General features: G+C 35.0%; 1 protein-coding gene across 9 annotated transcripts in view; it reads left to right on the forward strand.

Annotated features, from left to right (window-relative positions):
* DNAH3 (dynein axonemal heavy chain 3) overlaps window positions 1-27193 on the forward strand; it is a 66437-nt gene that overhangs the window by 8131 nt on the left and 31113 nt on the right. For 8 of the 9 annotated variants that reach the window (XR_014698171.1, XM_084536632.1, XM_084536638.1 and 5 more), the window contains 29 exons: window positions 370-559; window positions 1093-1282; window positions 1830-2025; window positions 3018-3143; window positions 4476-4671; window positions 6017-6196; window positions 6914-7050; window positions 7209-7314; window positions 7894-8072; window positions 9373-9557; window positions 10750-10873; window positions 11443-11596; window positions 13243-13387; window positions 13673-13884; window positions 14179-14270; window positions 14705-14819; window positions 15375-15491; window positions 16649-16828; window positions 18217-18353; window positions 19111-19312; window positions 19689-19781; window positions 20066-20176; window positions 21135-21249; window positions 22643-22841; window positions 23524-23632; window positions 23914-24027; window positions 25332-25508; window positions 26210-26301; window positions 26729-26948. Coding sequence is in view for 8 of the 9 variants with exons in the window: in XM_084536632.1 (XP_084392758.1) it covers window positions 370-559; window positions 1093-1282; window positions 1830-2025; window positions 3018-3143; window positions 4476-4671; window positions 6017-6196; window positions 6914-7050; window positions 7209-7314; window positions 7894-8072; window positions 9373-9557; window positions 10750-10873; window positions 11443-11596; window positions 13243-13387; window positions 13673-13884; window positions 14179-14270; window positions 14705-14819; window positions 15375-15491; window positions 16649-16828; window positions 18217-18353; window positions 19111-19312; window positions 19689-19781; window positions 20066-20176; window positions 21135-21249; window positions 22643-22841; window positions 23524-23632; window positions 23914-24027; window positions 25332-25508; window positions 26210-26301; window positions 26729-26948 (4393 nt within the window). In the remaining variant the exon portion in view is untranslated. Of the gene's footprint in view, window positions 1-369; window positions 560-1092; window positions 1283-1829; window positions 2026-3017; window positions 3144-4475; window positions 4672-6016; window positions 6197-6913; window positions 7051-7208; window positions 7315-7893; window positions 8073-9372; window positions 9558-10749; window positions 10874-11442; window positions 11597-13242; window positions 13388-13672; window positions 13885-14178; window positions 14271-14704; window positions 14820-15374; window positions 15492-16648; window positions 16829-18216; window positions 18354-19110; window positions 19313-19688; window positions 19782-20065; window positions 20177-21134; window positions 21250-22642; window positions 22842-23523; window positions 23633-23913; window positions 24028-25331; window positions 25509-26209; window positions 26302-26728; window positions 26949-27193 lie in introns of those variants that run through there. The other variant, XM_084536639.1, reaches the window with a different exon arrangement.

Here is a 27193-nt window from a genome sequence, read left to right on the forward strand (position 1 = left end):
CGTCTATGCAAATGAGCCAATTTAAACTTTTGGGTCATATTGTTAAGATTTTGGAAAGATAATCACCTGAAAATAGGTAAGATCATGGGCAACCTACGTAGTAATGCAAGTAGATCTGGCACTGATAGAATTGCTTATAAAATCTTGCATGTCTCAGTGATATTGTAGAATAAGAAAGTTTACATGATATTAAAATGATAGATTACTTTAACAGAGGAAATACAATCTGGTATGTTACACAATTTTACTGAGTAATTGAAAACTTCATCATAGGCCATACTTGTCCTCAGTGCAGTAGCTTATCGTTTGTCCATGTTAATTTAAGAATCAGTTACATCTTCTTTAGTCACTTGTAGTCTTTTGTTTCAGAAGTACACCAACATTGTTAAACAGTTTGGATCTCATCTCGCTGTGTGTACCTGCTCATATGCCAGAATTACATGTTATACATTATACAGACAACCAACCATTGACTCCAGAAGAACAATTTGTTATCATGCACTTACATGAGGAGGAGATAAATAAGGAAGAAAATTCACCTTCAAGTAACGATATAGAGGTATTTACTTTTCATTTTATGGTTGAGAAAAGCAGCAGCAGTAATCATCAGTGATACATCTATAACCTCTTTACTTAAAAGTAGTTGAGAAGAGAACACAGTGCAGGAGGTTTAGAAGATGTAAATATGAATATTTAGCAACTTGCTGTTAAATTTTATTTCCTTTCCTATTTGTTTCTCTTCCTAGCTCCTTGGTGTGCTTCTTGTCCAAAGGGTTTGCAAGTAAAACTATCTTTCCAAATTCTTAACCTCTCACATTGTTGGCTTGTACTTCAGAGATCAGTAATTTAATATGCTGCACTTAATTTAATATATGCTTACATCAAAACGTGCAAGTATTGTAAAAATGTCAGGCATTAACAGTGCTTTAAAAAGAACCAGGAGATAGACATAGCCAAAATCTGTGATATTCAAGTACCTTTTGATTGCAGAAAAGGTTCAAGTAATAGAAGAGCCAAAAATATTTCATAGTTATTCATTATTTGTCAGAAACGTCCTACAATAAGTGTAATATTTTATGTATTATTTTGTAGCGGTACTGTTACTACATACATAATGGAGTACAGGAAGACATGCTGGCACCTCAGGATAAGGAAGTAATGAATGTGATTTTAAAACAAATTCCAGCTCATCTTCTTGCTAATCCATACCTGGAGAATTCACTTGTTTGTTTAAAAGAGGAGATTAAGGCAGACTATCGAATCAGCCTCATGAAAGCTATTGGTAAGACTCATAATCTCTTAGCAATTCAGAATATGTAAACACTTACTGCACTTTAAGAGCAAATCTCCATTTTGTTCTTAGTGCCAGTGGAGAGTTCCTTTGGGGTCAGATAATATAGATCAGACTTTTGAATATCATGTTTCCTAGATGCAATGGATGATTTCTGTTATATTAACATTTCTGTGTTTCACAAACGTTTAAGAAGCTTTCTAAAAATCGTGCTTTAAATGAAGGTATTTCTATCCCCAGTTAACAGACAACGTGTTGAAGCGTTAAGAAGATGTCTTGGAAAGATAGGATGAAAAGCTCTTTCTCCTGTCTCTCTGGTTCTTTTTAGAACCAGAACCAATCCTTATTTTCTTTTTTTTTGAAAATACTTCATAGTTAAGATGGTAATTTGATTATTGTGCGGTACTTTAAAAAAAGTACTCCTAAAAACAAGTTTTAAATGTAGAGAACTCTATGAGTTTATAAGCTATGGAGATACTGTGTTTTCATATGTGGGTATGACACAATCTCACCATGATGTATATATGATTTGTTCTAGTTGATTACATCTTGATGGATCCAGCTGAGAGAGAGAGACTTCTAATTAGAAGTACCCCACGCCCTTTTCCCCAGAGAGTTATCCGTGCACCAGTCCCATGGCACAGCTCTTATGAAGAAGCAAAAAGCTGGAATGAAAATAGTCTATTCACAGTGAATCCACTGATGTACACTTTGCAACAGCTTTGGCTTTCTGAGTAAGAAGTCTTGTTCATAGGATCACAATTAAACTGGGAATGTTCTCATTTAATGGCTCGATTAGAGTGCATCTGCTGACTTGTCTACATATGCTGCTGAGGTTCTGGTGGGGGCAGTAGAGAGAAAATTACAAAATCTGTTCTCTTTTCTGAAGATTTTTTTTTTCTCAGTCTTCAGCAATCTCAGCCATCTTCACTTGCAGACTGTAAATACAAGTGTGAATGTTGTACATGTCCACAGTGAAGAATGTGGACTTAGTGCTATGAAAAGGTCATCCCCTTTGTTAAAAGATGTTATCCCTAAATTGAGTCCATGCTCAATTAAATAGTAATTCAGAATTCTCATCTTCATTCCTGAAGTTAACAAAAGAAAAGCATTCGCATCTCTTTAAACTGAGTCCCTTTCAAATGTTTGTAGTTGGAAATTTTACTGGGGACTTTGGAAAACTGAGGCATTTTTTTCTTGTGAAGTTAATATGGTAGTTACTAATCCTTACCACTGTTTTTTGTTTGTTTGTTTTTGCATTTAAATAACATTTGAAGTAGTTTAAGCTCTTGTTTGTTTCAGATGGTAATATATGCCATGTTGATGAAATTAAAAAAAAAAAAAAAAAAAAAAAAAAAAAGATTACCTCCTCAGGGTAGCCAGAATAGACAAGAAAGTACTCTGACTGTTTTAGAAAAAAAATAACACAATTCGAAATCTGACAAATACAAAATTAAATTTATGAAGCCCTTTACATTTGCTAATAGCAAAAAACAATCAAGCAAAGAAAAAATATTAGAAATGGACTTGCTGGACAACTTAGCAGTGACAAGACATGCATCGATGGAAAATATTATTAGTACATACGGTACTTCTAACATATACATATATACAATACCTACAAGACTTTCTGACTGTATTTCATAATAGTTTTTTGTTTTTATTTGTTTGTTTAATTTTAAACAGAGGTCCTTAAAGTATCTCCTGTTTGCTTTACTTTCCATAGATATAGTTATCTAAGGTTTGTCCGCATTGAAGAAATGCTTTGTGGAGACCTACCACTGCTGCCTACAGAATTTGTGGATGTCATTCAAAGACACTGTGTGGAAGCTCGAGAAATTCTTCAGAACAAGTAAGTGCCAACTGTAGTAACAGTAGATAAATAGAGTATTTTAGGGTCTGATTTATGACAAGAACAGCACATTTAAAATTTTGCCCTCTAACATGAGAAACAAATAAATTAATTTGTACATAGAAGTGTTCAAATCCTAACTTCATTAACGTGAGGACATGATTACATTTCGGTTTCCATTTATATGGACTTCAGTTGCAAAATAAAGTTTTTTAGGTATATGTTACAGATCCTCATCCAGGTAAAACAGAGCACAAAATTCTCTCTGACTGCAGCAGCAGACAGCCATTCCCATACAGATCCAGAACCATACTGTTTGAGTGGAATATTCTCTTAGTTTTAAAGGAGACCACCTGCATCCTGAGGCCTTTCTGATATATGAAAGAAGTATTTTCTCTTTGGCTTCATGCTGTTTACAGAGGAGTGTGAAAGGGGAGCTGGCTGTGAATGGATACACTTCCTTTTACAGACTGTTTCTAGCTTCAGTTCACTGAAAATTCTTGTTAAGCCCTGTCCATTTCAAAGGATTTTCAGAAAATATGTTGAATGGCTTATGTCGATACCTAATAAATTCTATCCTATGGATCCCAGAGCCTCTAGAGTTCCTGTTTATTATATTTTAATATTTTTATATTAACTAATATATATATACACACATATTTAAAAAAATAGGGAGAAACTGGAGAGCTTTTTTAAACAGATCTTAGTCTAAGATGATGGTAGTCCCAACAAAAAGGCTTCCAAAGCAAAGGGATAAATAAATTATAGGGAAAAACATCTGGATCCTGAAAGAGCTTTTGGAACTAACTGCAAGAGTGCTTGCACAAGAGCAAATGGGAATAAACTGACTACACATACAGACAGATTGGAAATAAGAACCATGAGAGGAAGGGAGGCTAAATCAGCCATTCATCTGTAGAACTTGTGACAAGAAACCTGACTTTTTTCATTACAGAAATAAATTAATATAAGAAAGAAATTCTATGAGGTAATAGCCCATGACAGTAGGGGGCATCATTCTGCCACTTGATATCTTTTCCAGTCTCAAGGTTCCCACTTAATGGTAATCATTTGTCATTACTGTTTCATCTATTCATATTCATTTAAACTAATACTAGGGGCCCATGAAAACAAGTACCCTTAACTTAAAAAATTATGTTTTCTCCAAGTTCTGGTAGATAAAGTTTTAGTATGACATCTAGTTAACCGTTCTTTGGTTGCTTTTTGGATTTTGATCATTCTTTGGGTAATTTCTGAGCTTAGAATTCATTGCAAGGAGCAAGGTAAGACTAACAAGCTTTTAAAAACTTTGTATGTATTGCTTTCTTTTAGGTGGATCCCAACTTGTGCATCTATCTTCCTTGATGAGAAAACGAAATGGATCCATTTTGCTCCTCAAAATGACTATGACTCACCTCAGCGAATTGAAAGCTATTTTAGTTCAGTGGCAACTCTAATGTCATTACAACTACGTGGGATGGTTGTTAACTCCTTGGAAGATCTTCTTGCATTTTTTATGATCTACAAGGTATATGCTGTGAGGTGTATCTATGCATATAGTTTTCGGTGTTACATAGAGACAATAATTCATACAGCTATAAAATGTAATGCTCTTTGAAGGCTAAAATATTCTAGATCTTGCCTTAATAAAATATGTCTGCACCCTTCAAACTGTTCTGCCTACTAAGTGGATTTTTTTGAGTGGTCAAGAACTGTTTACTCAAATAATCCTTTTGCAGGGCAAGACTTATAATTAGCAGTTGTAAGGGTTTACAACTCTGTCTTGAATGGAAGTAGATTTCTTAATATTAATTTTCAGTTTTATCTGTTTTGGCCTTAACCTGGCAAAACACTGAAGTATTTTGTTCTGAAAGCACACAAATATTCCTTGAAGTAAAAAGTGTGCATAGTCATACCCGTAATCCTTTGCAGAGATAATTTATGTATGTGGTGTCCCCATCTATGCCAGATGAGTGCCCTGTATTATTTCAAGTAACGCATTCAATTGTGAAAATAAACATTAGATCGTTAAAGTTTTAATCACTGGTTGCTTCTTAGCGGACATGAGTTCTTTAAGTTTCAGATCACACAGGATCTACCATGGCAAGACAACATGAAACCTATTTAAACAGAATGAATGTGTCAGCTGAAATACTGCATTGCAGCCAGAGGATCACACATACAATCATAAAATCATAGGGTGGTTTGGGTTGGAAGGGGCCTTAAAGATAATCTAACTCCAATGCCCCTGCCATGGGCAGGGACACCTACAACTAGACCAGATTGCTCAAAGCCCTATCCAACCTGGCAACGTGGTACACTATGTTGTCAATCTTACGATAGGCCTCACCTTGCATCTGGATGATGGTGCTGCTGCTGCTGCTTTTTTGTTTGTTTGAAATCATTATAGCATCTACATTATGAGCCTAGTCATGGATTAGGACTCAGTTACTGTAAAAGTAATTTGGGGGTAGTATAGTTCTTTTTAACCATACAAGACAATTAAACAAAAGCAAAACAACAACAAGGTCTTGTATTTGATACTGGATTTTAGTTCTGATAGCATTATAGATTTTTTTTTTCTTTGAGTTTTGGTTCTGCATGATAATTAGTGCTTTACTTCTGTTAGTTCAGTAAAAACTGAGGCAATTAGGCTTAGATCCAGTTTCCTAATTCCAGATCTTATAGATTCATTTAAGAGTTGGCCCTTCAAAATTTTATATATTGGGGCATCAGTGTTATGAACAAGAATCGCAGAAGAAAATCCCATTGATGCTGTACCGTTAAAAGTGGGGGGAATGTGAATATTTTTTAATTATTATATTTATAGAAAGCTTATTTAACATGTCCAATTTTAATTCTTTTTCCCTAAGGATGGGAGTGATTTTACAGAACCATATCAAGACATGAAGTTCTTTGTACCTCAAATGCTAATAGTCAAACTCAATGTGGAAGAACCCAAGATTGTCTTTGAGCCATCTTTGAAAGAATGTTGGGATTTGATCAGTCATTGCTTCAGGGAGATCCTACGAAGCGCAGAGGAACTTCCAAAGGTACTAGATAAATTAAAGCTGCGTGCAAAATACAATGTGAATAAAAATTGTCTGTGATATAAAAATGAGGCAGAAAACTGTCATATACAGCATAAAGATGTGGGTCACATATCAGAAACCATGTGAAATTTTGTGATTATAGAAGATAGCATAGGAATTGTTATTTTTCTGATTCAAGTTTTAAAGTCCTGGTCTGATTTTTTTTCTGTGTGTGTGTGTGTAGTTTTCACAAACAAACTGCATATGAAACTAAGTGAAGATTTGTTCAGAGATTATTACTACCTTTGTTGCTACAGTTTTTGTTATAGTTTGTGGGTTTTGTTTGTTTGTTTTTTCCTACAATAGAAATACTTTGTCTACTTGGATGAGTTGTGTTTGTTCCATTGTGCAGCACCCACTGGGATACTTAAATGTTTCTACTTAAAATGTGAGGAACAGCCTACTTACGTACAAACACGGGGTCCAAGAGAGGTTATCGGTCCTTTAGTTGAATACCTATCTTGGCACTTTTAATGTAAATATCAGTACCTCTGTATAGATTTTTTGCGTATATGTACTGGCTTAAGCATTCAAAGTGTTTGAACTCCATAGAATTGAAGGCCCAGGCTTGTGTTTACTAAATTATACATTTTTTTAAATGGATGGTGAATGGATAATAGAGTATCTTATTTCCTCTGTTGTACATGCTATCACATTATTTGCAATGATTTCCTTCAGGTAGAAAAAATTCTCTTTCCACAATTAAAAAGAGATGATCTCACTCTCCGTACGGTCAAACCAGATGAATTGTTGTTTTCAGATTATGTGAACAAGCTTGAAATGATCTTTGAGAGCAACATACTTGGTCCACAGAAGTAAGTTTTTTCTGTTGGCTCTGTTGCCCATCCAAGTCCTCAGATTCATAACATTATCACTTCAGCTCAAGCATTAAACAGTTTGAGCTGATTTGTTTCTTATTATAGAGAATCTTCACCTTGGGATCTTGTGTTTGTTTTTGTGATCTGTATTTAAGGTATTTAAACGTGTACAAGAAATACAGCAATCTTTTGAACAACAATGCACAGCAAGATGTTACAGATTTCTTGAAAGAAGATCATTCTTTAAGAGCTTTGGCAGAGGTAAGATATAACTGACAACTGCTTACGTGTTCATACAGCAGCTAACACATCACGCTTGACTTTGTAGTATATTGCTGTTCTAAAGAATTTCCATTTGAATGGCTATGTTTGCACTTGGGAACACTAGGGAATCCATTGCACTTTACATAGCCCCTTACTGTAAGGCTGCAGTAGCAATGGAGAAGGAGGTTTCTCTATGGCCTTCTTCTGTGGGTTTTGTTGGGTGAAATAGCCAGTGGAAGACTGCCCAGAGTATTTGGTGAATCTGAATCTTACCGGTCTTTTGATTGTCTTGTCCTTAGCCCTGTCTACTTTGTTTGCTGCATTCCTGAGCTAGCTTCTGGCTGAATACTTCTTTAAGCAACTTATGGTGTTTCTTAATATGGCATTTTATGATGCAAGGCTTTCAGCCCTGAAATCTGTTGGCAATAACTGAGCTCTGAAAATAAATAAAAAGAAAAAAAATGTTGTCCCTTCTTCTGCTTGGAATATATTATCCACTTGCTGGATGGGAATTAATTAGTTGTTTCATCTATAAAGTTTAAGGAAAAACATCAGATTTTTCTTTTCCATTTGTAGAAGATTGACAGCTTAACAAAACTGAAAAGAGAGATTATGTCTATGCATGTCACTGTCCCCCTGGCCATGTTCTGTCTGGATGCTGTACAACTGAATGAGGAACTTTGCATTCGGACTCAAAATCTTAAGGATAGATTGATTGAATTTGAGGTGATGGAAAACAGAGAGTCAAATAAAAGGTACATGCTGTTGTCATGCATGATTGTTGCTGTCTGCATGGACTAATGTTGTATATCTGTGTCTGAGATAACTTTATTCATCTACTGGCTTTTCTACCAGTGTTGGCCAGACACATGTAAGGAAACCAAACCAGTATTTAAAATTAACAGATATAGAAATACTTGTAATAAACACATAACTTAGTCTGTACAGGGTGTACATAAAGTTTAGACTGAAAATATGGTGTTGTTCTTTCCTCCTTGACTGACCTCCTAAGATTTGAGTTGAGGTCCTTGCTTTCCCTGCTGGCATCCAGCTAAAGCAACATGAAGAATGTACTATGGAGCTAAATTTTTGTGTTGTCTCCGATTTATTTATTTATTTTGTTAGGGAAGTACTAGTTCTGATTTCATATCATGGCAATTTTAAGTAAAAAATAAAAGAACAAAACTAAGGCTATAGTTTGGCTCCAGTGTAATGGGATAATCATGGCTCTGTGAATTAAAAGCAAACAAACAAAAAACACAGTGGCACATAAATAATTCTTTCACAGTGAATGGAAAGAACAATAACCATTGTAAAAAGAAAAAAAAGGAGGGGGAAAAGGAGGGGGGGGAATTCAACTCACTTGTCTGCAAAGCATCTCCAAGTGGAGATGAACTGCTCTTTAGCAGCGCCTCTGTCTCCACTTACTGGGGAGGGAATCTAGGCAACAAGCTTATGCTCAACACCTAAGATTTTGAATGCTTGTGCTGGTTTAAATCAACCTATTTGTGGGTGGTTGCTGTTCACATGCCTGCTGTCTGTACAGATGTTTACAGTACTGAGCTGGAATCTGGAACAAGAAATTTTATCATTTTAATGAAGAGGGAAAATACTGTTTTTTCCATGTGCAAAATAAATAAATAAATGTGATTTTTTAATAATCTTCCTCTTTATAACTGTGTTTCATCCCATGCACTTAATTTTATTTTTTGGGGTGATAGTGAGCTCTTGCTTACTGTATTCAAACATTGCTTTCTGCAGCAAGTCAGATCTTGAAAGAGGAAATTCTAAGCCTATGGGAAGTAAACTGTTAATATTCTGTTAATTGTAATTTGGAATCAATGTAGTGATCGCTTTATTATATACCAGTTCTTGTAAACATAGTAGGACAATAGAAATTATTGTACAGAGTGAAATATCATCCTTAATAAATGCATATCTGCTGTGTGTATTCATCTTAACACTTGCTGTTTAAAAGACAAACTTCATTAATAAGATCTTGCATCCTACTTCATTTATGATCCCAGTGATGTGTCTGTTTACTTTTTGTTGTAGACTTTGTGATGAATATAACATAATTGCAAAGAGATTGAATGAGCTGCCTCTGAACACTGAGGAGCTAGTAGAATTTGATGCATTCTTAAAGAAATCCAGTAAAGTTACTGCATCTAAACTGAGACAGGAGGTCTCTGAAGCAGCACGCAGACTGGAATTCCTCATGGACTATGCTGATCTTACTAGTATGTCTCAATTACAGATTATGAAAGTCTCCACATGGAAGTATTTATATATAGATACCGGGATAGATGTTGCATCATCTAGAATGCTGATGAAAGACTGAGAACACTTTGAAACATTTTCATAGAATAGGCAGTGATTCAACCAATACTATTTCATGTCATAATAATGAAATCAAGTAGTCTGCCCTTCGTGAAATCAGTAGGCTGTCCTTTGTGAAAGATATTTCTGCCTACTCTATCCACTGCTGCAGGAATTTTGAGGGAAATCATATGGTAGTTTGGAAATGCCCAGCAACAGTTTTTCAATATATGGAAGTGTAATGAATTTGTTTTATTGGAATACTGATTTTGGAGCAGGCTAATTATTAGAATGTTTTTGCCAATGTTAAGAAATTCAATCAGCATCTTTACATTTTATTTTTTAGCAGATGTCATATTTCACAAACAATATTTTGAAGAAACTAACACCTGATGCACTCTCTATGCTTTTCTGAAGGATGAAACATACCCTCAGTGCAAGAAATAGAGATGGCTCAATGCCATTCATTGGATTCTAGTGGAATTCCCAAGTGTAATTACTGGTGGAACTAGAAGCAGAATGTATCCTAGTTCCAAGTGATAAAGGTTTAGGCTGAGCAGAGGCTTCATGCAACATTTATTTTGCCAAAGGGTAATGAACTGAGTGTGCTGAACAAATAGAGAAATACGAAGATGTAAATGTTGGCTCATTGTAGTTATTATGCTATTGCTGTTGTGAGTAATTCAGCATTTACACATTGTGGACTAAATGTTTTAAACGTTACTTTTATCCACCTTTTTTAGATATTTGTTATATATTTGGTTTGGAATGGTCTGTGTCTTTATATAGTTGGACTCAAATATAGTTTAACAGAATACACGTTCTGGAATAGTTGTTCTCACCAATTTCTGTCTACTAAGATCTTATTCAGAGAATTTTACGCTGTTCACTTGATTTTAGAGTCTAATCTGTTTCAGCAAGCAGTTCTTTTTGCAGTGAAGATAGTTCTGTTATCAGCTTGAAATACATAGCTTCTTGGAAAGCTTATTTCTAACTCACATATTCCTAAATACAGTTTTAGTTTTTTTGCTTACTCTTCACACCAACCATTCTATTAGACCATTGATATATAGGTATTTTCTTCAAGATATCTATTTTTTTTTTTCCTTTTAGGTTATGACATACACCTGAATAGCACGGTTTTCCATTGGCCTAATAAGATTGAGACAATGTTTGATAACAGTAGAGATGAGTTGTATAGCAGGAGGAATCATATAGAGATGGTGTTGCTTGAGAGGTATGGTGTTAGGACATTTTCTTTCACTGGATATTTCTAAAGAAAAGAAAATATCTGAAAATATCTCATCAGTAAAAGGATATTTATTTTACCAGTAAAACTTGGAAAGTAGCTGAGAAAGTATGGGAGAAACCTGGTTTGCAGTATTATGGAGATTTCAGAAAAATATGGTTGATCAGGGTAGATTAGAATATTCCTGTACTTAAATAGGTCTTAAAGGAGAAATGAAAGATATTGCTAGAATAGTCCTAATTCTGTCCTGTTATATTGCTTGGCTTGGCATTAAACATTTTCACAATGTTTTCACTCTTCCTTTATTTGCTTTAAGTGGTAAAAGTACCAAATGTAAGTGAACTGAATTTGAAAATGAAATTTGAATTTTAATGCTGTTTCATGCATACGGTTGACGTAACTGATAACTAATGGGTTTTGACTGGAATCTCTACTTAGTTTACACTAGCACTGAGATCAGTTTTCATTTCACAGTGCTTGTTATAATTCATAAAATAACCGAAACCTTAAAACGAATGAAACAGAACATCATATTACTTTACCTATCTTTACTTCAGGATTTCTCAGTTTGATGAAACTCTTGAAGGTTATAATAGAGAAGTAGAAAGCTACAAAAAGCGGGATATTATGACCATAGAAGAAATGAAGAACAATGTTGATAAATTTAAAGAGTTAAATAAGAATCTAAATAACGCAGTAGCAGAACTTGAGGTTAGTATTTTTAACAGGTATAAAGTGGGTTACAGTGTGTTGGATGCATGAATGTTTTTTTCCAGGTTCTGGACATATATTATCAAGCTGGCTTTAAGATTCCCAAATTCACCAACAAGTGGCCAATATCTTCTCGTCCCCATATACAGTACTAATGCTGAGCTGAAAAGCATATTTTGGGGGGGAAATGTTTAGGGAGTTTTTTAAATTAAAATAGCGAATTTCAGTATTTCTAAACAGTCGGTAATAGCAGGATACTATCCATGAAAAACATTTTTTTCTGGAAGAGCTGACTAGGAGAACAATTAGGGAAGTGGTATTTTCCCTGAATTGTGGTTTGTGCTACTTGAGCTGCATTTAAGCATCTTTCATTGTTCTCTAATTAAAAACAAATGCTCTCCAACTGTATGCATCATTTCCAGAAGTTGCCTAAAAGCATTAATATAAGTTTTCAGATGTTAGAAGGAAGCTGAACACTGAGATTCCTAGATTCTACTCAGGGCTCTTTAACCAATATGCTGTGTCATTCTTGGCTGAATAGTTTCTTAGCTGTGCCTCTGTTGGGAAATGAGAATGGTTACCTTTGAGAGATCTCACAGGTATTGTGAGGCTTACTTAATGTTCTAAATCACAGTGAGATGATGAGATTTCTGCATATATGGAGCCTTAACAATCAAGCTGTTAATTAAGACCTGCTCAAAAGAGAAAACTGGACCAATTAAATCAGTTTGGGATTTAGATAAATTGCTACAATCCCTATATATCAAGAACCTTAAACTGATTTAAAGGCATCCAGTGTATCTAGTTAGTTTGAGTTAACAGCATTGATAAGTTGTAATGGGTAGAACAGAGTAAGTTATTAAGTTGGTGAAATTTCTTAATATATATTCACAATGAGATTTGTATCCACACAATTTAAATGACACCATGAACAGCTGAGTGAATACATGAAGTTAAAGATTACCTAGAAATATGGATCTTCAAGTTTCTCTGTCTGCAACTCACATAGAATGATTAAAAGTATTACAAAAGTTCTGATGGCATTGTGAAAACAGATGTAGGACTCAATCTGAATCGAGTATTTGCATTTCAAATAGTGTTTGCCAGTGATTCCTTTCAGTACGTATGAAATGCAAAAGGCAACGCTTTTCTCTAAATCTTTGCACATTCATTTATGCTGTAAGCTCTTTTGGGGAAAGACAATATTTTATATTAAATAGATGCAGCAATTAATATCCTGTTCTGGTTGGAGCCCCCAGATGTTTCTGTAATACAAGCTAAAAACAAATAATCACAAGTGGAAAAAAATCTCATAAGCCTGTGTGACTGGGGAGCTTACATCCAGGTTTCAAAGTGGCTTGGTAGCTTGTGAGACTTGGTATCACTGAATGCTATGGTAAATTGTCTATTTTTAAAATAGATATTTAAAATTACTTGAGTAGTAAAAACTACCAACAAATAACTAAGGTAATTTACAAGAACACAGTTACCTTATTGACCTAAAAGCTACAGGCTTAAGTCTACAAAACTGGCTGGCTTTGACATGTGAAAAAAAAATCCTATCCAATATTACTTAGTAAAAAATTAAAAAGCAGTAGCAAGAATTTTTGATGGAAATATTTTTTTTATTATTATTATCATTAAAGGCTATAAATAAAGAAGAGGAGTTACTTGAGCGGAATAAGAGTCAATTTCCCTTACTGCAAATTATAATCACAAACAAGCAACCCTTTGAACAACTTTGGTTAACAGCCTATGAATTTCATACCAAGTCTGAGGAATGGATGAATGGTGAGATATTGATGAAATGTGTCATTTTCAGTTAGTTAAGTAGAAGCTGAACAGGTTGCTTAGTTATTGTGATAAAATAATTTTGAAGAGAGAAGCAGTGAAATCAATCAGTGAAATAAAATTGTTGACACGGATTTTGCATAAAGACTTTTTTGTAACATAAATGATTTCCAGTTAAATGAGAGTGACTATAAATACCTGTAAATAAACCACCCTGATAATCCCCTTGTGCTGAATTACTCACTGCTTTTTTTTTTTTTTTTTTTTAAATGTTGCTGTATTCAGGATCTCTCCAGAAATTGAATGCTGATGAAATTACTGAAGAAATTGGAAATATGTGGAGGACTATGTACAAGCTCAGTAAGAGTTTTCCAGATTTGGCTGGGCCTAGACGCTTAGCAGAAAGTACAAAATATAAACTTGATAAGTTTAAACAGCATCTTCCTGTCCTGTCAATTGCCTGCAATCGTGGAATGAAGGATAGACATTGGGAGCAGGTATTTTAACTCTGCTTTAACTGTGGAGGTATCCTACCTCAGAAACTGACAGTTCAATGCAGTACTCCATATATTAGTAATAGTTCTGTATTTCACAGTAAGATCATTCTGTATCCTGTCACTTAATAAATGCAGTTTTGAAATTTTTAATGGTACAGGCATGAGCTTCTTTGAATTAATGGAAGAAAAGCAAATTGGGGTGCTGCACTAATACTTTTTAAGCATTTTTTCCTTGCTGTTTACCAAGTCTATTAGAAGCATCCACCTCAATAATAGATTTTTCTTTATTTTCAGATTAGTGAAATTGTAGGATGTGAGATCAAACCCGATGAAACTACTACTCTTCTAAATATGCTGGAATTTGGACTCTCAAAATATATTGATCGGTAAGAAACTTACTCTATTCTCAGTTTTTTTAGATGATCATGGTATCGTATGTGAGATACAAAATTCTAGTTTGTTTTTTTTTTGTGTGTGTGTGTGTGTGTTGTTCAGAACTTCCATGTTTTCACAGCTATATCTTATTAAGATAGAGATGGAACTGTCAGATGTCCTTGTGGAACCAAGACAAAAAAACCCAGAATCATATTCCCAAACCACTTAATTTCTGCATTTGGAATTTTCTGTCTTTATTTGTCTCCAAATTAATACTAACTTTTCTAACTTGGTGAGCTCAAAAGTGAATAAATATTTCCTGAAATAAGAGTGTGTGTTACTAATAAGATATCCAAATGAAAGGGAAAGGTAGTCAGCTTTGCTTCACTTCCCTTCTGCTACATTGCAAAAGTATTTCTGAGATACGTGTTTCATTCCAATTTAGGCTGGAACCTATTGGAGCAGCCGCAAGTAAGGAGTATTCTTTAGAGAAATCAATACAGAAAATGAAATCAGAGTGGGTCAACATGCAGTTCACTCTGGTGAAATACAGGGATACTGTGAGTAAACATGAAATCCATATACACATTGTTGAAATGAATTACTTTGATCCTCAACATCAGTTCACAAATATTAGAGGGAAGTACTGCTGATACATTGTGGTATCATGGAAAGTGGTATCATACCCCAAAGCCTGGGCAAATGTATCCATTACTATTAGTGTGTGGTTAACTTGGAATCTCAACATATTAATCCTAACAAATCTGTGAGCCTGAGAGCTTCTGCAGTTTTGTATGAAAAAGTGAACAGTGGTGAAATTTTAACTTGCCCAGAAGATATAGGAAATCACATACTGTGCAAAAGATTGTTATAAGTCACTAGCATCTCTGGCTAGCTTCCTGTTGACAACATCCATCTCTTGACCTTCTAAATAGAGATGTATGGGAGAGATATCATTTCGTATCTTCAGACATATTGCAGGCTTTGTCAGTGCCTTGCTACTTTCCTGCCTTCAGGGAGAAGGGGGGGCAGCAGGAAGCTGAATGAGTGTAAGGTTGGAGAGCAGCGAAATAAGCAACTGCTATTTACCTTAGCAAAATATGATGTCTTTACAGAACAACAGCATCCTGTCAGCAGTTGATGACATCCAGCTTTTACTGGATGATCACATTGTTAAGACTCAGACGATGTGTGGCTCTCCCTTCATCAAACCAATTGAAGCTGAATGCCGGGTAAGGAAAAGCTGGTTTCATTGAGCTTCTGTGTTTCTCGTAATATTATTTCTGTAAGTCCTTTCAGGTGTTTTGGCATGATAGGATGTTGTATAGGTTTTAACCATTTCTAAGGAACTCACATTTGTATTTTTCTCTTTGATTAAAGTTTCCAGACAAAGGTATGCAAGGCTTGCTTTAGAGCTAAAGAAAATGTAATTTCATTGCTAATCTAGTCATTATATGCATTTATTTTTAGTTCATTGTCTTGTGTGGGTCTGTTAATTTAAACAAATCCTACTGTGTTGTCTAATAAGACACAGGTCTGTCATTTGTTTTTGTATTTGTAATCCTCTGGCAATGGCACAATACATAAAGCAGCACGGAGGGGAAAGATTGAACCCACTATATAAAGGCTTGCAAAATGGCATTTACTCAGTCTGCTGGCTACCTTGTCAAGGTATCTATTCACTGCTGATCAGATAGAAAGTACACAACTAGCATTTCAAAGAGATTTTTTTTTTCCTAGAGAATAAAACTTCTTCGCTGCTGAAAAACAATCTTGCACAAATTCTTTAAAAGTTTCTAGCTCCTTTGGCATAGATTTTGCAAGTGTGTGTATGTGCTTTGTTGAGGTATAAAGTATCCTTTCATTTGATTGCTAGCTGTAGACATTAGCAGCCAAATCAACTCCTGTAAAGAGAATAACCTTGAAGAAAGCTGGAAGCATGAACTCTGTAGTCTCATATTCCTTCAGACCTGAGTTGCAGAATTGTTCATCATAGAATCATTAAGGTTGGAAAAGACCTTCAAGATCATCTGGTCTAATCAATTAGTTTGTAGAGAAACAGATGCAGAATCCATTCCTGAACTGGTGTTAAACAAGAAGTCATCCATCATACAAGTAATGTTGATAGGACTTGTGGGACTATGATATGAGTTAGTGGTGCATCATCAGTCCCTGAATGTTTAGGCCTTTCTATGTTTTCCTGTAAGACTGTAACAATACAGGAGAAACTGTTAGAGTGGTATGTTTCCAAAGTCCTGTAACAAAAAACACATAGGAATCCAATAATGCAATAAAGCAAATTAATAACTTGTGATTTTATACTATCGCTCTTGTAATCAATCTACAGTTTTAAATGGTTGCTCATACATCTTAAATATTTTCAATACAGGCTTGGGAAGAGAAGCTGACTTTAATGCAAGACATTCTAGACAGCTGGTTAAAATGTCAGGCAACATGGTTGTATTTGGAACCAATTTTTAGTTCAGAAGACATTATAGCTCAAATGCCTGAAGAGGGCAGAAAGTTTGGGGTTGTGGATACATACTGGAAGGACATTATGGCACAAGTGGTAAGTGCTTGTATTCAATAAAGCATGTATTTTTAGGTATATCTGATAATAGAATGATTGCTGTCATGAAGATGTACAAGCTTTCTTTTTTTTAGTTGGATATTTGTATTTAAGTCGCAAGAAGGTCTAATGTGGAGTGGGAAAACCTTTACTAAAGCCTACCAAAATCTAGTCTTGCGATAAAAGTGGCAGATCATATCATTACTACTTTGAGATTTCCATAGAGGATGGACATTGCAGGATAAATTAGAGCTCAAGTAACATTTTAATTCTATTTTTTTCTGGCTTCTGTAGACCAAAAAAAAAAAAGAAAAAAAAAAAAGAAGGAAAAAAGGCAGAAAAATATACTTTCATACATTTTTTTTCTGGCATTCTTCAGTTAAATGGTCATAATTAGGTGGAAAGATGAATGATTTGTGCTTTCAAGATCTGCTTCAGAATTCACTGGTAGGAAGTCTGCACTGTATAGTCGGATTTTAGATTCGTCTTTTAAAGGCTCAGAGACTATTAGAGCAACTAAATGGCTTATTTTCTTTTCTACCTTTCTCCTCCTTCTCCCCCCTCCTTTCCCCCTTTCTTTCCACCTTTGGGGTTGATGTCCCATGTCTGTCAGTGTAAAAGAGACATTTGGATAATACCCTTAACAATATGCTTTAACTGTTGGTTAGCCCCAAAGTGGTTAGGCAGATTGACTCAATGATCTTTGTCTATTCAACTTTTCTGTTCTGTTCTGTTCTATTCTATTCTATGGTTGTTAGAAACTTTGGTGAATATGTAGTGATCTGATAGTGTGTCAGGATAAGGTTATAGAATCATTTTGATTAGAAAAGACGTTCAAGGTCATCAAGTCCAACCATCAACCTGACCTACCAGTTATGGGTAAATGACATTGGTTATTCTGTTCAGTTCTATACAACTAAGATATTGGATAAGAGACAAGTTACTTAGTGGCAGTATGAGCTGAGATCTTTGTGAAAAACATTGGCAGTACATGACTGTGTGACAAAGATGTTGAAATAATCAGTATAACAAAATAGAATCTGATACCTGTCTAACAGCTCAGGCCAAATAATTACCGTATGCTGTGACTCTGACAAAACTTATATGTGAATGAAAAAAAAAATGTAGCGAGCCCAAGATACAGAAGGAAATGCCAAAAAATTTAATTCATGTGAATATTGTTGCTGTATTGTCTATAAAGTTGAAATTGGTAAAAGTGTTTAAAAACCAAAGCTATCAAAGAATACATACATATTTAATAACATAAAGGCACACAACAGAGAATTCTGTCTAGTTTTTATCCTCCTAAAACATAAGTGATTGATGATAACAATTTTTATGTATGAACATAATGTGACTTTTATCAATTCTGCTGTGTTTTTATAAAGGTGAAAGACACAAGGGTGCTTGTGGCAACTGAACAGCCCATGATGTTAGACAGATTTCAGGAAGCAAATATTCTCTTAGAAGACATTCAGAAGGGGCTAAATACTTACTTGGAAAAGAAAAGATTGTTTTTCCCAAGGTAAACTAATTAAGAAGGCCTAAATTAGAGATAAAAATCCCAAAGCTCTTTCAATTTATACTGAGCTGGTAAGTCTCATTTCATAACCATGTGTGGGATGCAGTATCATGCAACATGAAAAAAAAAAAAAAAAAGAAAAGAAAAAAAGAAAAAGAAAACCTGTCGTTTTTTCCAGATTTCCATTAGTTTTCTCAGCTTCAGCTAAGTTTGCAGTGCCAGGGACAGGTGGTAGTGGGGAAGGAAAAATCTGTCTAGCACAGCTTTAATTTAAGATTAGAAACATGTAATCACTTACAGGGCATTTTGAGGGAATTTGCTACTTTCCCATAATTGATTTGAAATTATGTTTCAGCCCTACTCTCGTTAGCTGTGCAGAGATTCATAGTACATTGGAGTTATATATGATCATGAGGAACATGATTCTGTGTTCAGAATTTTTTACACAGAATTTTTACACAGAATTTTTTATTGGCTGCACAGACATACCTCGTATTTCCTGTGTGTTTGAAACACAACTTTTTTCTTCTCTGCGTGAAAGGATGGTCATACTTAAATTTTGACAAAACTGTGCCATGAATTTTATAATGTTAACAATTAATAGCTTAGAAAAGGGAGCTGATATGATAATTTTCCCTCTGTTATTTTACTGTCCTAAGCAACAATAAAAACAATTAGATTTTTCTTGCTAACAGTAGAATTATAATGACAATTTTCTTGTTTCAAAAGTTTATATTCATTGATTGTGTTTTCCTAACAGATTCTTTTTTCTGTCTAATGATGAACTGCTTGAAATACTCTCAGAAACAAAGGATCCCCTTAGAGTGCAGCCTCATTTAAAGAAGTGTTTCGAAGGAATTGCTAAACTGGAGTTCACGGAAGATCTGGAGATCCTAGGAATGATCAGTTCAGAGAAAGAAATTGTTCCTTTCATAGACAAAATCTATCCGATGAATGCAAAAGTAATTTTTTTTTTACTATGTTATTAAATTAATGTTTTGCCTAAATTGTATTTTTGTGGGGGAATGAGATCTAAGACATCTAGGATGAGATCATGAAAGGTGTTTCAGAAGTGAGAGTTCGCACCCGTGTTCTAGAACAAAAAGGAGTAAGATGTACCAAGTTTTTGGTAAATTCCTCTGGGCACTTTTCTACATCTTTACACACTTACTACTTTTAAGATGTGCCTGTCAAATTTGGATATTTTCCACATATTTATCTCTCACAGAGATCAGAAGAAAGTATATTTAAACCTAACATATTTCAAAGAATTTGCCCTTTAAAATTAATGTAATCAGGAAATGTTTACTGACTCTTAACTGTTTTTCCTGTTTGAAGGGCATGGTAGAAAAATGGCTTTTGCAAGTCGAGGAAATGATGCTGGCCAGTGTAAGACAAGTTCTTCAAGATGGTATAAAAGGATACATCGAGGTAATTATTCCTGGATTATAGTGTAAAATAAGATTTCACAAGCAACTGTACATGAACAGATTGTTCACATTCTTCTTAACCAGGGAAACGTGTTTGAAGCTAAGTGGAATCCATCTCTTCTTATTTGAAGTTTTATTTCTGATTTTATTGGAGAAAAAGTAACAGAGCTAGTTCTCATTTATTTTTTGCATGAGACAGAATAAATTTGGGGAAAATAATTGTTATTAGTGCCATAATCAGATGTGTTTACATGACTTTGTTTGGAATGGATCTTTATGTTTAAGGTTCCTCGAAAAACGTGGGTACTTCAGTGGCCTGGACAGGTGGTTATTTGTGTTTCATCCATTTACTGGACAGAAGAAGTGTCTGAAGCTATAACAAAAGGAACTTTACAAGTAAGATTTTCTTCTACCATTCTATTAATTAAGACAAATTTGTTATTTTGCACAAGAGCCTTTCCTTGTATGTTTGTGGTGCCTTTGTCATCAAAAAACTTTTACATAGCACTTTGTTGAGGCTGATGAAATGCACACTCCAGTAATGAAAACAATTTCTGTTGAATTCAGTGGAGTTTTGTCTGATCCTAATATAGGTGGGTGTATAAGGATTTATTTTGGGATGAAATCTGTCAGCAGATAGTTTGGGCTGCCTTTTAAATGTGAATAATAAAGTTTATTAAAACTTTATACCAAATACTGCATTTTAATGTTAGCTTTTTGTTTCCATATCCTTACTGAATATCTTAGATTTAACTTGCCTGTGTTGTTTAATACTAGTTGAAGATCTTATTCTGCTTACTCAATCACAAAATTCCTGTCTGACCATTTCTTCAGTCTGGTGAGGTTCCTCTGAATGGCAACACACCTGTAGGGTCTATCAACCAGTCTTGCCAGATTTTGTATCATCTGGAGACTTTCTGAGGATGTACTCTGTCCTGTTGTCTAGGTCATTAAAGAAAATTGAGACAGTGATGTAAAATATTTATAGTAAAGTGTGGAGAATCTTCGATTTATATTGATTTTATTAATTTACAATTTACTACAAATTTCCAGAAGTGAATCCAGATTCACTCAACGGAGTCTATACATTTCCTATGATAGAATTTTGGTATTTCTATTAGGAAGAAATAAAAGACTTCTGTTTACATTATTTTCAGGCCATAAAGCTCTCTAAAGTGTTTATAGTAAAATAAAATGCCAGTATATGAAAGAGAATTTAAAATGTTGGTGTAGTGCCAGGAGTTCGATTACTATGTTCTGTTAGAGGGGCTGCCTCCAATGATTGCACCCATGGGAGTTCAGGAAATGCTAGCTACAACATTATACTAATGCCTGTGTTCTGTTTCTGTGACAGGATTTCTTGGAGAAGAGCAATCTACAAATTGCAGATATTGTTGAGTTAGTGAGAGGAAAGCTGTCCAGTGGAGCCCGGCTAACTCTTGGAGCTCTTACTGTCATTGATGTCCATGGTAAATGTGCAGTTGCTGGTACTCTAGGGCCATGCTTATATATTTAGCTTGGTGAACTATTAGAGAGAAGCAGCTATAATACTTTCTTCACCAAAAGGACCATGGCATAAAATGAGCTAGAGAGTTAACATTAATTTTCTTTGGTTAATTCACGGAAGTTGAAAACTAGATATACTGACTAGATTCATGCATGAGCTAGCTAAGCTATTTATTTAGGCATAAGGACTTTAAGTAACCTTTGTGGGCTGCACAGTCTCAATTCTTTTCTGATTGGCCTCCCTTTTTCTTCCAGCAGTAGGATTGATGAGGGAGGGAGACTATTTACACTCTCACTGGGGAACAGCAAGTGGAATTCTCAAGCTTTGCTAACATTTCTACTGTTTTAAAGGAGTGAAATGGTGGTATTCTATGCATGTAGAAGCTCTTCACAAAAGTGAAGTTGGTACATATAACATAGCTGCTGTTCTACCTCTATGCTGGGAAAGGAAACTGCACCTTTGATCCTTGGTGGAATGGACACCCACCAGACTTAACTGCTGATGGGAGGCTCCTTAGAGAATTGAGACTAGAGGATTTAGATGTGTATTTAATGATCAGAAAAACACAACAAATATTATTTCTGCAATAATTAAAAAGGCAGAAGTGTCAAATTCTGCCTTAAAAAATTTATTCTATCCCTGTAAAATATTTTTATGCTGCTTAGATCATATAAGGGCATTAAAATAAAAATTATTTCACTTTTTATTTTGCCACATGAAGCTGTGATTTTTTTGAACTTTTTTTTGAGTGCTTGCAGTCATTGTTTCTCTTCAGCTTGATTTAATATTTAATAACATTAAACTTGCTTCCTGGATTGTTTCTGTATGTAAAGGAAGGAAGAAGAAAAAGTAAGCTTTTAACTTTAAACATCATTCATCATTCAACCATGCAACTGGTGTAACTGTATTTATAGAGCCAAATTCTGTCCTAAACAACGTTCTTTTATTTCCTGTCTTTTTTTTCTGGTCTATATATCAGAGTGGAATTTGATCATGAGATTGGATTTTGTATCCTACTAAGGATTTAAATGAAGCCTTGTTTTTCTCCTGCAGTAGTGGGAAACAAGTATCCCATGTGGGTTGTTTCAGCTACTGACTGTAAGCAACCTTTACACTGTTACTGCATAGTGGGCTGATGGATGTTGCTCAGCCCATTGAGCACTGGAACCTAAATCAAACTAACCTGACTCCCTGTACAAAATGGATGGAGATTTCTTTCTAACATGAAATTCAACCTACTACTCTGAATGTTTATTTACATAATTATAAGTAAATGTTAGCTTATTTATTCATTGTTTTAAGTAAACTAACATGGTAGAAATGTTTAGTTTTTTAAAAAAAATCTTTATGTGCAGCTCGTGATGTGGTTGAAAAATTGGTTGAAGACAAAATCACAGATCTGAATGACTTCCAATGGATTTCTCAGCTGAGATACTACTGGGAAGAGAACAATGTAATAGTGAGAATGATTACAACAGAAGCCAAATATGGATATGAGTATCTGGGCAATTCTTTACGTCTGGTTATAACACCACTAACAGATCGATGTTATAGGTAAAGCCATGTTTAAGAATAGCATGTTTTTTTTAGATTGGTCTATATTTAGTTTCATATGTTACAATTAATAATAGTAGGAACTTTAGCACATAAGATTTTCCCATAGGTTTTGGAGGCAGATTTTACATATCTTCTTTGTCCAGATATGGTAAAATATTTACAATGTTTAGATTTCTACACCAGTAGAGCAATAATTTCTATTGTATCCAATAATGTGTCTCTAAAAAAAGCTGGCAGATCATGGCACTGAAAATATAAAGAACTGTACAATAGCACTAGTCAATGCTTTCTCAGCCTTTTCTAAAAACTGTCTGCATTTATAAAGCCAGCCTCAGGTTCTTGTCATGGGGAGTGCTCTTTGATGAAAAGGTGTGTTTTTGCAAACTCTGACACTTTCCCTGTGGCACTGTGCATTTGTTTGTGCAACTGAGGGTATGCAGAGTGGATGCATGTAATAAAAAGCCTTGACATTCCTTTTAGAGCAATTGGATGAAAGCTTCTGCTTCTGAGAGTCATTTATGAGACAATAAAAGGTTGTTGGCACAAGCTGTAAAGTTGGTAGGGAACAAGTAAATCATTGCCAGGGGAACCTGTATAGGAAGAAAATTGGTTCATTCCTTCAGAAGCGATCTGCCATTAGAAACTACTATTTCTATTGACTGTATTCTTGTTTACATAGGACATTAATGGGTGCCTTGAAATTAAATCTTGGTGGTGCTCCAGAAGGACCTGCTGGGACTGGCAAAACAGAAACAACTAAAGATCTAGCAAAAGCACTAGCTAAACAGGTACCAAAATATAATCTTTTGGTTTGGTTTGTTTTTTTTTTCTGGATATGTAGATAGATCTTGCAATGTCATTCTTAATCAAGTATTGTTCATTCTCTACCTGTACTTTATTCACAGAAATAGTTGGTAAGAAGCACATGTTTAGAAATGTTTCTATATGTTGTCCTAGTGTAGTCATCCAAAATTGGCAATAATAATCCCTTCCCATTTTAGACGCTAATAATTTTATAGTGGACTTTGCATTCATACTGAGAGATGTTCTCTGTGTGTTTTTGTTGTAGTGTGTGGTCTTCAATTGCTCCGATGGTCTTGATTACAAGGCAATGGGAAAGTTCTTTAAAGGGTTGGCACAGTCTGGTGCATGGTCCTGCTTTGATGAATTCAATAGAATTGAGGTAACTTCTCAACTTAGACAAGTAAAATGAGAAAGCTTTAATCTAAGACACAAGAAGTTCTAGATTTAGATATCACAGCATTATTGCCGATTATCTACTTTTATTTTGTGTAGCCTCTTTGTTTTTCTGATCAACGCCACTGAAGTAGGTACTTAAGCGACTGTTGTTGGAGCATATGCCCTGCCTGTGCTGTGTTGCAGAAGTCTTGTGTTCTGGGTTTTCTAGGTGAAAAAAACAAACAAACAAAAAACAACAACAACAACAACAAAAAACACACTACCACCAACAAAAAAACTACTCACATGCTCACATGTGATTTCCACTTTTGTTTGTGACAATCATAGTTAATTTGACTCCAGAGTAACACAGATTTTTGTGGGGAAAGAACTGTCCACCTCTTTTCCTTGAGGCTGCATTTATATATGTCCAACACAACACAGACAAATCTCAGTGGAGGAATTCCTATGATGGCTAGTTGAGTGTCACCAAGTGACCAGTTTAACTAACTGTGTAACCAGGTGCATCTAATCCCCTCCTTGGTATTGCTCTGATACATGTGTATATACACACACATATATATGTATATGTGGGTGGGTGTGTATTTTTTTTTATTTTGTCAATGATGACTTTAGACAAGTTTTATTGATATTTTGGTGGAGTTAGATTTAGATCAATATTAGTAAGTCTGGAAATTCCATGAAGATCAGTTTTGTATGTTTTAGTATCTTTAACATCTTCATTTCTCCATTTGTCTACTGTAATTTGAATTCTCATGACTCAAGTGTTAGCATTCTCATTTTCCAGTATTCTGCAATTTTAATATATTAAAGTACTGCGAGTTAGCCCTAGGCTGCTTTATTCATTCCTTACGTTTCCCCTCAATTTGGAATATTGAGTAAATCAGTCTCACTGAAACCCCAAACTCTTTATGTTGTCAGAGACAAAAGGCAAGTGCTTTTGGAGGCCTCTAGAGGGAGTTCCTGTCCACCTAAATTTAGTGTCTACATTCAGGCAGATCACGTGGAGGCTTCCAGAAGCCGCTGTTAATATCTGTGCGTTGGTTGGATAGGGAATGGGGGGTACTAACTTTGAGAGGATAGCTTCAATAGGCAGCTAATATTTAGGCTCAGTTGTCAGACTAGGTATTACATAGAGTGATTTTCACCTGGAGGAATGCAACATATAGCCACCAAATCACGGAATCACAGAATTACCTAGGTTGGAAGAGAACTCAAGATCACAAAATATATAAACAAAAGCATTTTCCATTGTCTGATGTTTTCCTATCTGTTCTGCCTTATTAGGTTGAAGTATTATCTGTAGTTGCTCAACAAATACTTAGTATACAGCAAGCCATTATTCGTAAACTCAAAACATTCATCTTTGAAGGCACAGAGATCTCTCTTAATCCTACCTGTGCTGTGTTTATCACAATGAATCCTGGGTACGCTGGACGGGCAGAGCTGCCTGATAATCTGAAGGTAAATCTGGAATTTTCATTTATTCTGGAAATGAAACAGAATTTGCTTCTTCTTACCTGCTTTAACAAGAAAAGAAAGACATTAATAAAGTATTACAATGATATAACTTATTCTGCTCTGCTATTCACTAAGGTTTTATAAGTTCAGGATTGTACAAAGTGCACAGACAAAAGGTCTCAGCCTGATAACGCTGATACCTGTTCACAGCTTTAACTGTGCTCTCTTTATGTGGAAATTCTCCTAGTTTACAATCCTTAGAGTTCCAAACCCCAATGTAATTATAACTCTGCAAGTTCCTTAGACACTGCAGAGAGACTGATATGGTCCTAGTTCTTTTCCCAGCTTTGGCATGCATTTTTTGCATGACCTTGTACAAAACATTAACCATGCCACATGCTAGTCTGTCTATTATGAAAGAGAGATGAATAATAACTAATTTTTGTCTATGAATAGTTCCTTAAGATTATGACTCTCTCTAAATATTTGTTCTTTCAATGCTTAGCACAGACCTCTTGATAAGATCACAGTTCTAGTAACAAATCTAATGCAATCTCATTTAAGTTAGATAATTCCTAAAGTAATGAAAAAAGAACACAAAGTATAAAAGTTGATAAATTTACAGAAATACTATTCTTACAAAATAAGCACAAGTTATTACCGTATTATATAGTATAAACTTATCTTTTTTTTTTTTCTTACAGGCATTGTTTCGAACAGTTGCCATGATGGTTCCAGATTATGCTTTGATTGGAGAAATTTCACTTTATTCAATGGGATTTTTGGACTCTCGAAGGTAAGGCATGCTGAATATTCCACTTTGATTGAGTTGTCTCATTCCTATATAAGGCACATATGTATATATGCATCTTTGAGGCATAGAATTCTGGAAGGCTGTCCATGTTCTGTTTCTTCAGAAAGTGCTTTTTAATTTCCTACTTCATAATCACTCCTCATTTACCACATACTTTTGACAGATACATACCTCTACACAGAACCATTTGGAAAATGTATCGTAGTATCAAACAGAATTCCTAACTGGCACACACATTCTCTGGCATGTCACAATCTACAGTTTTGCTTCCTTGATGTTTTAGGCCATTTTACCACTTTTACTAGTTGGTGGGTCTGATAATCACTGCAGTGACTTTGTGAATATAGGTACTTATTTTCTTTGCCGTGTGATATATTTTCATTCTACATGTGGCATTTAATACCCACAGTCTTGCCCAGAAAATTGTTGCCACTTACCGTTTGTGCTCTGAGCAGCTGTCATCTCAGCATCACTACGATTATGGAATGCGTGCTGTTAAATCAGTCCTGACAGCAGCAGGAAACTTAAAACTGAAGTATCCAACTGAAAATGAAAGTGTATTGTTACTTCGGGCTTTGATGGATGTTAACCTTGCCAAATTCTTGGCACAGGATGTGCCATTGTTTCAGGTAAGTTATCAGGTGGGTGTGTTTAAATTTTGTGATGATGAGGTCCATCAGAAGAACCTGAAGACAGAATGTTTTGTTTAGAAGAAACAGGTTATCATCTTAATTTAGAACAGTTTGATCATGATACAGCCATATTAGTGTACAGTTAATTTATTCCACTGATCTGGATGCACTCTTAGGTTCTGTTGTAGCTCTTAAGTTATTCCATGAAATGTTTTATAAGATATCTTGCTAAAAGTCACTGT

Source organism: Aythya ferina, assembly GCF_964211825.1.
Source record: "Aythya ferina genome assembly, chromosome: 15".
In the NCBI taxonomy this organism is placed as follows: domain Eukaryota; kingdom Metazoa; phylum Chordata; class Aves; order Anseriformes; family Anatidae; genus Aythya; species Aythya ferina.